The following is a 12,780-nucleotide window of genomic DNA, read 5'->3' on the forward strand; positions in this document are numbered from 1 at the left end:
GTAATGTTCGCGCTACCCCAAAGACCCCAATCACCGATGGTCTGACTCCAAAGCCGCATTTATGGCCCCCGTTTCAACTTGATTTGACCAAAATTTGGAAATTTTTATTCGCAAGCACTCTCTTCGAATACCCAACTCTCCCGCCTAAATGAAGATATTGATGCTACATGGTAATTACCGCCTCTCAAAGTCGCCTAAGTCTCAATTCTGACAAAATTACAGGATCCCGTCAATCGGGGGAACTCTTCTCTGCCAAACTCCAGGCCTTAGAGAAATTGCTCAAGCGGGCATTCGGCTCAGGTTCCAATCAACCCGGAGCCGAACTGATATACCCGACAGCCCCATTCTCGCTAGCCTATGAGTCACCCAGCGACACGTCCAAAGTACGAAACCAACACGGCTCGTGGACCTGGTTTCAATCCGAATCTCTTGACGAGTCTTTTCCCGGCCTAGATGCCTCTTTGACACTTATCGCATCAATCCTGAGGGATTCAGGCCCGTTCGATGGAATCGTTGGGTTCAGTCAAGGTGGGGCATTGGCTGCGATGGTTGCCTCTCTTCTTGAAGAAAATCGATCGGAGGCTTTCGCTAGACTGAGCTCCGAGGGTGAGGGTGGCATCCCCTATCCAGATTGCTTCGCCCAACTCAATCATCCTCCTCTCAAGTTTGTGGTCTGTATTTCAGGATATGCTGCTTCCCATTCGGATTACCGTGCTTTCTATAATCCCGCCATCCAGACCCCAATGTTGCATTTCCTTGGAAGTATGGATACTGTTGTAGAAGAAGAATCTTCGATGAAATTAGTAGGTAGCTGTTACAGAGATGATGCAAATGAGCCCGCCGTGATATGGCACTCTGGTGGACACATTGTCCCTGGTGGCAAGAGGGAGCTGAGCGCAGTCACACATTTTATCAATCTGCATAAGAGTTAAGAGAATCAACTTATTTCAAATTAATTTCATTCAACATTGAATATTCGAGGATATAGTCAGTTCTCAGACGGTCAAGCCTTCGCTTTTCAACAATACTATATCCAGGTCCGGTAGAAACTTGCAGGAAGAATTCAACCCCCTCCCTCGAGGCATTGGCAGTCAATGGCCATTATTTAACAAACTTGAAGTCCCATGTTTCCAACATATAAGTTAGTATATGACCCGATTTAGCTGCTATCATAAGGGATCTCGAGCAGCGTGTATCCATACCATTTATCCTCTGTAAGAAATAATCACCAATATAGTCTTTCTATCTAGCATCGTATATGTAAGTCACTGGGTCATGAATACCAAGGTATTTTACTTACAACTTGATTAGACGGAGTTCATCCCACCGTTTCTTTTGGTGCGCGACGCTTCCGCTTGCTTTCAAAAGTCTCAAACTCTTTCTCGGAGGCTAGTCAATTCAATCGCCTCGGCCTGTGACGGCGTTGGATCCCTGATTGGCAAGTTGGGGTTGTATTCCATGAAAACCCATGCTGTCCACGTCGAGTACATTATACACAATCTTGCACTAGCATAGTCTTTTGCCACAAGGAATTGGAGAATCATCCACGGCAGAAGTTGTGCAATTGGGTATGTCTCGCTGCAGTTCCCTCTTTTTTGATACTTCAAGTTTTTGGGTTTCCTGCAAAATGTCCATCCACACAGCATTGCTTAGCACGACGTCTGATGATATCACGAAACATTGCCGCGGATGGAAAGGTATGGATCGACCGTTAAAGCCCCTTTGTTGAGGATCTTGGCCCCCTCTCTTTCTACATCTGCAAGAGCCTGGCACCTGCGTCTTTCTTATCCACGGAGGGGAGAATTCCTCGGAACCATTGACGGTTGTCTATATGGTTGTCACTTTTCGGGCGCAACATGAAATAAAAGTCAGTTAGTATCCACTAGACAAGTATCCTTGCACAGATGTTCATTCAAGCGGGGAAAGCTAGAATACCTAGAAGAGCTACACCGAGAGTCTTCTTTCTTACTGGTAGTACTCATTCAAGGCCACTTGAATGAGTGCTTAAAGGCATGCGGCGAGGAAAAGAACGCTTAGAAGCTCTAGGTGACGCAGTCCGGTCATATTTTGGCCTACAGCGGCCAGGACTTCCCAGCCTTTTTAAGGCTTTGGGCGTTGTTATCACAAGGAGATAGAATTCGGGCAAGTGGTTGATAGGTAGTCGAAGGACCTGAATGGGTGACAGGGGGTGTGTTCTGTGTGGTGTCTGAGGTGAGGAAGAAGGTGATATCATGTCAGGATGAACAGGTGGTCTAGTACACCTGGTCTCAACACGGGTGCCATGGTAGATTCTATTCCATATAATTTGTTAGTAAATGAATCTCAACACGCGTTTCGTAATAAAGGCGGATCTCTAGGGTACTTGAAATACCTGTAGGAGTAGTGAGTTCCCCTTGAGAGTGGAGTTGATGTTGAATTGAATGGATTCAAGTTCAAGTTCTAAGCTAACTCCTGAATACTTAGGACTCAAAATATCCACGAGTGTGTTTGCTTATTGAAAAGCTGGAAGCTACTTTCAAATATTTGAGGCAAATACAATGAAGTAAATTTCATTTTGAAGTCATGTCATATCCTCCAACTTGAATTCAAAGATAAAATATTCAAGGTATCAAGTTTTATTACTAGTACTTCATTGAACGTTCAGCCTTGAAAAAGAAGGTGACATTTAAATTGGCACAATCAATTACAATTGATCTATTCAAATCTACGTCTTTGGCTAATTTGGCCAATGGATAGCAGTCACAGTCCAGTTCAAGTTGAGTATATAAATGTAGTTTAAGCTGTTCGATTTCATTGAGTGGGAGGATGATGTAGGGATAAGATGAATGGCAACTCATCAGACCAAGCTAGAGCATGTGCGCACTTATTAGATGAATGCCAGTGAGCATTATGCATTATGCCAATAGTAATAGGCTTGTGCACATCTACAGGGATACTCGGTTTACTACTATTTTAAAGTCTACATTCCGTAATGGTCATTAACCAAGAACTACTAACCAAGATGAAGTTGATCCGAGACGGAAATCGATCCATTAGCACTCTATAAAATGGGCAAAAAGGAAAGAAATATGTACCAATCCAGCCGAATGAAAAAGAAAACATAAGACATGATAAATAAATGCCATGGTATCGCAAAGGTCCGGACAAAGGATATCAATAAGGTATGAATCAGCGCTTGCCCTGGCGGCCTCGCTTCTCCCTTTCGTACTCGTTCGCAGCACGACCCTCCTCGTTTTGAATTTCTGCAACAAGACGCTTGTACTTCTTCTCGTACTCGGCATCGCGCTCCTTCTTCTCGCGTAATTTCTCGCGAGCCACGAAGCTGGCATCCTTGCGAAGCTCCCGCATAGCACCCTTGCGCTCGCGCTTGATCTCCGCCTTGAGACGGTTGGACTCTGCACGCTCGCGGTCGGGGTCGTAGTGCTTGTCTGGGTTGAAGTTCTCCTCGAACTTGGGGATGGCAGATTTGATGGCCAGAGGACGGTGGTTGTGAAGGAGAAGTGGGCGGCGGGTAAGGCGAGATTGTTCCATATGGGAAGCGAGCTTGTCCAGTGTTGATTGAACGGGATCCCGGGCCGCGATGTAAGCTTTGCTCTTGAATGCTTGCTTCAGATCCTTCAAGATGTCCTGAGCAGGCGTAAAGATCTCGGTAAAAGCGGCCTTCTCAGCCCATAGGTCCGAGGCGGTATCAATTAGAGAGACAAATGTGAGTACGAGTGAGATCTTCAGATCCTCATCGGCCTCGGACTCTGAGGCAGAAGCTGTGATATCACGGAAGTGGAGTTTGCGAGGAGTGACCTTCTTAGATGCGGCCAGGCGGACAGACTCCTGGGTCTTTCGGTACGGGAAGGATCCAACCTTGATGGTAGGCTCTGTTGGGGCCAGGTTGCTCAGACCATTCAGAACATAGTTGACCAGCTCAGGCATGTATCTCTTCGCGACATTTTGATACTGTAGACAAAGAGTCGTGGCAAAAGCACCAGTTGCAAAGTCAGACAGAGTAGTAGCTGAGCATTGACCCAGGAACCGAGCCAGGCACAGATGAGCAGGCGTGGCAACAGCGTGGAAATGATCCGATGTGGGGAAAACGGTAGAAATGCCTGTCAGGATAGCCAGATCACCGGCGTGCAGGTTCAAGGGACGCTCTTTCGAGATCTCACGCAACTGAGCACGGAAAGCGGTGGCCACGTTAAGGGGATGAGTCTTGGCCAGAGAGTGAACATGTCGCAGAATGTTTTCCACCAAAGCGAAGGACGGGTTCTCGGTTTCGCTCGCCATATACGAGACATGCTCAATCAGGATTTCGGAAAATCGACCCAATTTGGCCTTGTTGTCGGGATGAAGACGGGGATGGTGCAGAGCACGAATACGCTGAATGACTGTCGAAACGTCCTGGGTAGGCACATTCTCAATCAAATCAAGGAATTCCTCGTGGCTGTCAGGACAAGGATAGGTGAACGCCAATTTTCCATCGGCAGATTGGCTGGCTGCGACCGCTGTTGATGTGGCACTGGCGGCTGGTAATGACATTCCGTTGATGAGCTCGTCTTCTTGTTCTGACTCTTCAGCCTCGTCATCTGAAAGCTCCTCCTCTTCCATATCACTCTCACCCATAGACAAGCTCGCATTGGACCTTGTCTCGACCAGGTCATCCTCAATGAGGAAGTCATCTTCGTCTTCTACACCCATCTCTGGCCTTGGCTCATACGATATGGTGGGAAGTCCGAAAGCCGCGGCGTCGTCCACGTCGGACTCTTCATCATCTTGGAAGAAAGAATCCTTATCAGATTCTTCCGCCTCGTCGTCGCTAACGTGTTCACCGCGCATTCGCTTAAGACGATTTTCTTCCAATTTCTTCAATCTCTCAGCTTCCTCCTCGACCTTCTCCTCTTCCGTCTTTGTTCGGTCTGTAGGCTGGGATCGCTTATCGAAGGTCAATTGCTTGAGTCGTTGATCATACTCCTTCTCGGCCTCTGTCTTTTCTGGGCCCTGGAGCATAGCTGCACGTTCCGGGTTCATGGTGTCTAGATCTTGCTTCGGGGGCTCCGGCTTCGCAGGTGCCTTCATGCCTCGCAAAGCTTCGAAAAGGTCGGGGAGTTCCTTGTCTAATTGATCACGTAGATCGTCATCATCCTCCTTGGCCTGTTGTCGTTCTTGCTTGTAGAATTTCGATTTAGCAATCACCTCCTTCATGACCTCCGCCTTGGACTTCTTCCGCTCATGAAGACCTTCTCCCTCAGGGTTGTCGACAAAATCCTCATCCTCGCCCTCCCCTTCAATGAATCGTTTGCGTTTTCGGGACAACTCTTCGTCGTCTTCTTCGTCGTCCTTCAAATCACCCATCTCGAAGTCGTCACGGGTCGCCTCATCGAATGACAAAGATTGACCCATATGAGTAAGCTGAAACTCATCTTCATCCTCCTCAAGGTTGAACATTGACTCTTTACGCATCTTTTTCTGGCTTTCTCTCGCAAATCGCTCGGCGGCTCGCTCTTCGGGTGTCATACTCGGGTCATTTTCACCGAATCGTCGATCGACCAGACCACCGACTTTGTTTCGAGTGTTCATCTCCTTCAAAAGGGTCGCACGACGCTATAATTGTGAAAAAAAAAACGGTGTAAGTCTCCAACCTTGGAAAGTAAATTTCAATTTCACATACTCTTTCTTCGCCGAGTGACTTCGTAACACCTGGACGTTCTCGCACTGCACTAGCCGAGTTACCATCCCGAGTAGTCACATCGAACTTTCCTCGACCGGTGCCGACTTTGATCTCAAAAGGGTTGAACCGATCTCGAATTGCCTGCAAGGCGGCATTGCGCTGGTTCCGGTTTTGCGCCGTTACACCAGTTTTCGCATTTTGGCGTTTTTGTTTTTTAGATTGCTGGGGACCGACAACCCCGCTGTCACGAAGCGACGCTTTCAGCTGTTTTAGCTGAGAAGGCGGCATTGTGATGTGAGGTGTAGCGAATTGCGTACTCCGTATAGTTTTTTGCAATCGCTATAAAGCGGTTTCAAGAGGGAAAAAAATAATTTGTTCACCGCCCTCGGTCTGTATTCTGCCGCGCGCCTCTCCGCCTCTCCGCATCTCCAACTTCACATACATCATGGCTCCATTCTCTGGAGATGGAGTGTTATGGGTCTGTCTAGGTAAGTGCTGTTCAAATTCCATGGAACTATACGGAAACTGATGGGCTCCAGGAATCTCGCTTTTCTTCGCTGTCCGCGGTATTGCAACAGATCTTCGGCAGGTAGTTGATCTGACAGAGATCAAGCATGTTGAACGGGAAGATAAGATAATAAGTGAGGGGACAGAGGAAGGTATGTTCATTTTCTACGAGCTGAGATTTATCCATTATTTACTAACACTGGTCCAGCCCTCAAGCTAGATACTCTGTTAAAGCTTTCCGAAAGCACGAGCCATGACCTTCGAGCTGCGTACGAATGTCCCCACATGTCTTGTGGAACACCTATTGACATACTTGCAGGGCCCTTCGGATAATTTCTGAACGCTCGACCAAGGGAGATACGCGCGATCTCCTTCTGGAGGACATATCATCCAAAAACAAAGTTCGCCGAGGCAAAGCGTTAACTGCGCTTCATTTCCTCGTCTCGAATCGAGCCCGTAAGTGACCTATAAAGCCAGTATCTTGAACGGAAGACTGATCATTTTAGTTTCTCGAACCTCAGTCTGCACTCGTCTCCGTGATGTTCCTGCCTACACAGCCATTATCAACTGCCTCTGCAATTTCTTAGAAGAGCATAATGAAGTGACGTATCCGACGACCTCGCCTGTTCTCGCCAGAACTCGACCAATTGGAGAAAAGAAAGCGCTCCAGATCCTGAATATTCTCCTCCCGGAAAATATTCCCGCCGCAATAGAAGCTGGTATCGTGACTCGCTGGCTTACCAAATATCCGTTCCCTTGTGCTTTGGACGAGCCCTCCCGTCGTCATGAAGTGGTGCTCCTCCTCAAGACCTGGTGGGGTGACGACACAGTCATGAGCTCCATTTTCAGTACTCTGACTACGCATCCAGAAGGAGTCAAGCAATTGAGGAACCATGGACTCATGGGCAGCATGCTCGAAGAAGCGAATGATCAAGATGACGATGATGTGGATGACGACGACGAGGACGAGGACGAAGAGGAGGATGTATGGATGACAAATGGCGAAGATACGGCTGGCTCTTACCGCGGATCTTCTTCGCGGCGACCGCGAGAAGGCAGTGTTGAAGAACAAGCCCTTCGTCGGCGACGGAGAGAAGCTATGGTCCTAAGCGAAGGAGGACAGCCGTTTGGACGGGAAGATATCATCCAGCGACCCATCCAAGATGACTGATTTCTACCTTTAATATGCGACTGAATCTTTGCGCTTGAATAAAAAGCGGAAACAGCTTTGTCGCTGAAAAAACACTAGTGATAATTTGATAGCATGTGTATGATACCCCGCCCAAAATGGCAAATGCAATTGAGATGCAAATTCCATTGATTCGATAGTCATTATTCTACATTCCCATCCATGAGGACTTGGCCAAGTGATCAGTCTTCTTTCGGCTATTCTTGACCATTCCAAACATCTTCAGATCGGACAGGGCCCCATAGAACAGGGCCATAACCACACGCTCGTCACATTGATTGCTTTGATCTCTCTCATAGACACCGTAAAAGGCCTTCCAGAGATCGTGGACGTTCACCAATGCACCCGACTCAAGATAAAGCTGGTATAAAATCGCAGCCGCCGGCTGTTTGGCGGAAATATTGGCATCGGCGGTAGTAGACATGAGATAGTCGAATGGACTGGTCAGGGCCCGTTCGATGGCAAATCGTGGCCGAGGTGTGAATGTCTCCTTCAAAGGATTGCGCAAATCGAATAGGAACGCTTCATGCATGAAGAGTTCTTGTGGGGAAACCAAGGTTTCAGCAAAATACACCTGTAAAGCAGAAACCAGGCGATCGATGATCTGGGTGAACTCGACATCCTGTTTCCTGAGATTTGCCTTGCCCTTCGTGAGTAGAACTCGTTGTTGGACAACAGTTGTTTTGACAACTGAGCTGTTCACGTTGTATTCGCTGCGTAGAGGTAACGAATCCGAGTGTGTCTCTAGTAGTGTCTTCAGATCGGCTTGGATATCTGTAAGAGGGGAATCTTCTGCTAAAGTCGGAAGGGTGATCAGTATGTCTGCCAACTTGTCTGAGTCCAAAGTCCTTAATGTGGCAAGCATATCTTCCACCAGAGGAGACTCGCTGAGCTCGCCAGAGAGTGCGCGCACAGAGATATCCGAGACAGGTGCCTTCTTGGTAGCTTGGGTGTGTTGGAGGCATGTGTAAATAAGTAGCACTGCGCTGAAGATCTGACGCATTATTTCCTGGCCCGCATTAACGTGGTCGAAAGCTGCCCGAAGAAGGTAATCATCATCCTCAATCATACTGCGCGCCTCGTTCGTAGATCCTACTTCTAGCAGATCCTCGCAAAACCTGAAACATTCTCTTTAGTACAAGCACTTGAGAGAGGTAGTGAGGGATTGACAAACATTCGGAATGACGGCAAATTCCTGATCGCCTCACAGAATCGGTTCTGGTTTAATAGGGATGGGTCTGGGTTTCCCAGAAGAACGGCCAGAGGGTTGGCAAAGAAATGCGACATGCATGCATACTAGGCTGGGGTTAAACATAGTCTCACTGAATAGATGAAAGGTTATATTACCTTGACCATACGGCTAAAGGCCTCGGGGGTTTGAAAATAGTCACTTGCTTTCTCAAACAGTGTGCTTGTAATATTGCGACCAACCCACATCTTCCCGTCCGAGCTTGTCTGAAGGGCCTCGTAGATACGATCGACACAGTTTCCTGCCTCTTGAACCTCGAAGTGTTGACCCTGGAGCATTGCAACGCAAGCTCGAGGAAGTCTTCCTTCGAAAATTTCAACAGATGTTGAAATTCCGAGCAAGACTGTGAACGGTATGCGATCAAGCCACGATCTAATTGTGAATTAGTAACTGGCTCAACCAATATGGAAAAGGAGTTCTTACTTGAATAAAGAAAATAGATCTGTCAATAGACCAGGGTCAAATGCTTCACTGTCTCGCAGGGCAAGGACAAGTTTTTTAGTGCCTCTTCTCTGAACATAATCGTGGAGCAGATCCAAGTCGTATCCGAGTATACGCGGTCCCTAAATCCTGTCAGAATGGCTTGGAAACAAGATTGCGTAGTAACACGTACAGTCCGATCAGTCAGGAAGCGCTGGTATCCATCAGTCCCTTCCGTATTCGTGACTGCAGCTCGAATTATGTTTTTCAAGGAAGTCTTCAGGTTAGGCGCATCGCCCGACTCAAGCACCACCACTCCACCCTCGTTGGTCGATTTGAGTTGATCATTAAGTCGGGCAAGTAGTCGACTCAGCGAGGAAACGTTCGATCCAACTGTAACTAGAGCCGTTGGAATACATCCATTTGATCTATGATTTTGTAAGCCCCAATCTCTCTGCGCCAGGATAAGATTCTCATACGTTTGTGGTGATGTATCCCTCACAAAAGACGATACATCCTTCAGCACACCAGCATCCACATCTTCCAGGATAACCTTAGACACATAGCGTCAGCAAACCAACTTCCAATTTCTATCGGTGCTCCATGTACCTGAATCCTGTCCTCTTGCTCTGCCCATAGTTGTTTGTATGTGTTGTATCTCAATTGCACGCACTCGGGGCTCTCGTCTCCGTTCAACAAGGGCACAAAGCCTTCAGTCTCGGATTTCTCTTTCGTAATATTTATCGATGACATCTTTCTGCGCTTCGAGGGTCGTTCGCCGGAGGATTTCCCTGGTTTTGCGGGCTGGTAAATGTAGACGCCCTGTTTTTCATGTTAGTATGTTGTTCCTGAACGACAATTACTCAGTGCAGTAAGGCTAACGGCATACCTGATTCTGAGACCTGTCCTTGGACAAGTCCAACACATCTTCCAATCCATCAGAATCCATTGCTGGTTATAATTGAGAGTCGCGTCTATCGGAGAAGGAGAGAGATCATGACGGTAATTGGCACGCTAAACCCAAACGGGCAGGATTAATCGGCGTTCCGATGTGCAGAACTTCGACCTTCTTGTACCCCGGATCGCTTTCCAATTCTTCTCTGTTTCCCCCCAAATGACCGAATAATTCCCCATATGCTCCGCCAGGCTGTTCGAGGAGCTCGATGTTACAATGCGGCGCGCAATTTGTCGATTTCGCAGCGCGCCTTTAGCGTCGTAACGGCGCGTCGGCTCGACTTTGGCGGGCCGAACGATAAGGTCAACTTTTATGAACAAGACGCCACCGGCAAGCAGCGACATAAGGTTGACCCGGAAGCCGAAGAAAATGCCGAACGAGAGGAAATTGGGCAGGAGCTTACGAAGCTTCAGGAGGAGCTCAAGGTCTTAGAGAAAGGCCCTTTTGCTCCCGATAGCCCGTTCATTCAAAGTTTGCCGGAGAAGGATAGAAAAATTGCGCTAGAGGCGCTCCGCAAATATGAGGAGGGAAAAGGCGTGGAGAAATCGCATCCTTCCCTGGAGGATGTATTTGACGAGGAGCTGGATGAGATGTTGAAGGAAGAATTTGAGGGAATGGCCCTGGAACAAGAGAATTGGCAAGACACTGCCAGGGAGCAACGCAAAGCAGCGGCTAAAAAGGCGTCAGAGGCTAGAAAACTAGCAGGCACTGATTCTCACCCATATGCGGATCGATTCCGAAAATCTCTCCGCCAATATAACGGAAACGTGTCCGACGAACGCGCGAGTCAGGATCTATGGAAGGCGTATCGACGATGCAAACAAGCTATTCCGGGTTTTCTGGACACACTCCCTCGGAGGCTATGGAAGCTGTGTGGCAATCGCAAAATACACCCCAGTTGTCAAAACCTCTACGGTCAACACATCTACAATCCCTGGTCCAGGATGCCAGATCTGCCGACAGAGCACTCGCCACACCACAGATCCTGTCCTACATTCAGGCGCTACATGATGGAGGTGCCACAAATAAAGCATTGGAAGAGTGGGAAGCATACCAGGCCGAGCTTTCACAGAAGAAGGAAGATCTCGAGGAATACTGGATGCTAGGTGTTCACCTCTTCGCCGCCGAGAATAACCCTCAGCGCGCTCAAGATATAGCACTGGCGTTTTTGGCAAATGATAAATCCCAAGCCAGAGTACTGATCCCGGTGATCGTTGCATGGGGCAATATCCCAGGGAAGGAAGCGGAGGTCAAAGCATGGGCCTTGTACTTACAACTGAAGACATTCTTGGATACCAACATGACCATGGAAGATTACGATATCATCAGCATCGGTCTTCTCACGGCTGGCAGATTGGATACTGCTATCGCCATCTTCAAGGATATGATGGTGACGGGTCGAAGCCCTGCCAATGATTCCACGGCCGTGTACAAAGCAGCTCTTGGTCTAGCTGGTAATCTCCATGCATCAAGTATCAATGAGAAGGCTGTGAACAAGGTCTCTTTAGCTGCCCTCACAATGCTTCCCCGCGAGTTTCAGAACAGGTTCTTCTATGCGAGCTGGATGAAGAAGCTTATCGGCATGGGTCAAGTCGACTCAGCCGCACTGGTAATTGAACTAATGTACGAGAGAGGCGTTCGTCCAGACTCCAAACATCTCAATGGTCTGATTGCCGGGTGGCTCCGTGACGGTAGTGCAAAAGCGCGAGACAAGGCAGAGCGGCTGGGCTGGGCCATGATACAACACCGCATCAATGCTGTCTGGAAGCGATATGAGCCAGTGAAGCCCGTGCCTAAAATTGAGGTCCAATATCAAGAAGCCGACCACAGTCGAACCCCATTCTTCCTTAAGCGGGAAGTGCCACCTGCCAGTATCGAAACATTTTCCGTTCTCCTCCTGCACTATACCCGCCGAGGAGATGACGATATGGTCAAGTACCTGGCCAAGTGTCTCAGTGATGCCCACATTCAACCAAACTCATACTTCATGAACCACCTCCTCTATGCCGAACTACGCAAGCAAGACATTCATTCTCTTTGGGCCAGGTTCCGAAAAATGTCTACCTCCGTGCGCCCCGACCTAGAAACTTATGCATGTCTATGGGACTGTGCAAAGCTACAGTACGATCGAGGTCGCACCACCTTCGATGCAGAATTTCCTTCGGCGCGGCAACTCTTTACTGGAATGATGCAGTGGTACGCGCAACTTCCTCCAAGGGCTCGCAACACCACCAATTCCGAGTTCTCCAAGGAACTGTATGATCAGGTCGTGCGTTGTTTCTGTCTATCGAAAGATCTCGCCGGTACACTCGTGGCACTCCAGTCCATGAAGATGGCATTCGGGTTCGCACCAGATAACGACACCGCTCGCTTAATTGTGATTCAAGTTGCTCGTTTGGCTGGTGTGCCGGCTGGTACACCAAAACACCGTCTCCGTCGACTAGCCTCTACCCCTCGAAGCAAAGAGAACATTGCGCAAGTCAGCCGTCTTCTAGAGATGCTTGGCGAGCGCAAGTCCATGGCACTTCAAGCACAAGGGTTGAGTCTCGAACAGCTTGATCCACACGAAACGCAACAGTATCAGCTCGAGATCATGGGCCAACTACTACGCATCGTTTTAAGCCGTTCTGAGCGACTGGATCCAGCTCAAGTTGAAGATGAGCTGTACCGCGCTGCAGCAGAGATGGGATTCGAGGAACTTAATCTTGGTTCACCCTTGGGTGTGGAAGACAGTCAACTGTTGTAACTTGGATGTTCCATTAAAACTAACTGCATTGCATGCACTGGCGTTTCGGGATTTG

The 12,780-nt window shown here is 48.4% G+C and overlaps 5 protein-coding genes across 5 annotated transcripts; 3 read left to right on the forward strand and 2 right to left on the reverse strand.

Annotated features, from left to right (window-relative positions):
• Positions 1-148: 148 nt before the first annotated feature.
• On the forward strand, positions 149-932 carry N7483_003118 (alpha/beta hydrolase; the record flags this gene model as incomplete). Its single annotated transcript, XM_057086555.1, has 2 exons — positions 149-170; positions 223-932. 2 exons carry the CDS (start codon positions 149-151, stop codon positions 930-932), a joined length of 732 nt encoding a protein of 243 aa, XP_056946384.1.
• A 2,236-nt stretch (positions 933-3,168) lies between these two features.
• N7483_003119 (snoRNA-binding rRNA-processing protein NOP14) lies at positions 3,169-5,947 on the reverse strand (the record flags this gene model as incomplete). Its single annotated transcript, XM_057086556.1, has 2 exons — positions 3,169-5,592; positions 5,660-5,947. 2 exons carry the CDS (start codon positions 5,945-5,947, stop codon positions 3,169-3,171), a joined length of 2,712 nt encoding a protein of 903 aa, XP_056946385.1.
• A 157-nt stretch (positions 5,948-6,104) lies between these two features.
• N7483_003120 (uncharacterized protein) lies at positions 6,105-7,337 on the forward strand (the record flags this gene model as incomplete). The annotated part of the gene is made up of 5 exons (XM_057086557.1): positions 6,105-6,147; positions 6,199-6,318; positions 6,375-6,435; positions 6,486-6,622; positions 6,673-7,337. The coding sequence occupies 5 exons, from the start codon at positions 6,105-6,107 to the stop codon at positions 7,335-7,337; spliced, it is 1,026 nt and encodes a 341-aa protein (XP_056946386.1).
• Positions 7,338-7,503: 166 nt separating this feature from the next.
• On the reverse strand, positions 7,504-9,973 carry N7483_003121 (uncharacterized protein; the record flags this gene model as incomplete). The annotated part of the gene is made up of 7 exons (XM_057086558.1): positions 7,504-8,473; positions 8,530-8,651; positions 8,703-8,976; positions 9,028-9,167; positions 9,218-9,577; positions 9,634-9,846; positions 9,914-9,973. 7 exons carry the CDS (start codon positions 9,971-9,973, stop codon positions 7,504-7,506), a joined length of 2,139 nt encoding a protein of 712 aa, XP_056946387.1.
• Positions 9,974-10,158: 185 nt separating this feature from the next.
• Positions 10,159-12,725, forward strand: N7483_003122 (pentatricopeptide repeat protein; the record flags this gene model as incomplete). The annotated part of the gene is made up of 2 exons (XM_057086559.1): positions 10,159-10,748; positions 10,805-12,725. The coding sequence occupies 2 exons, from the start codon at positions 10,159-10,161 to the stop codon at positions 12,723-12,725; spliced, it is 2,511 nt and encodes an 836-aa protein (XP_056946388.1).
• Between the last annotated feature and the right edge of the window lie 55 nt (positions 12,726-12,780).

This window comes from Penicillium malachiteum (assembly GCF_028827825.1).
Source record: "Penicillium malachiteum strain IBT 17515 chromosome Unknown utg000002l:1.0-8849297.0:1.0-8852440.0, whole genome shotgun sequence".
NCBI lineage: Eukaryota > Fungi > Ascomycota > Eurotiomycetes > Eurotiales > Aspergillaceae > Penicillium > Penicillium malachiteum.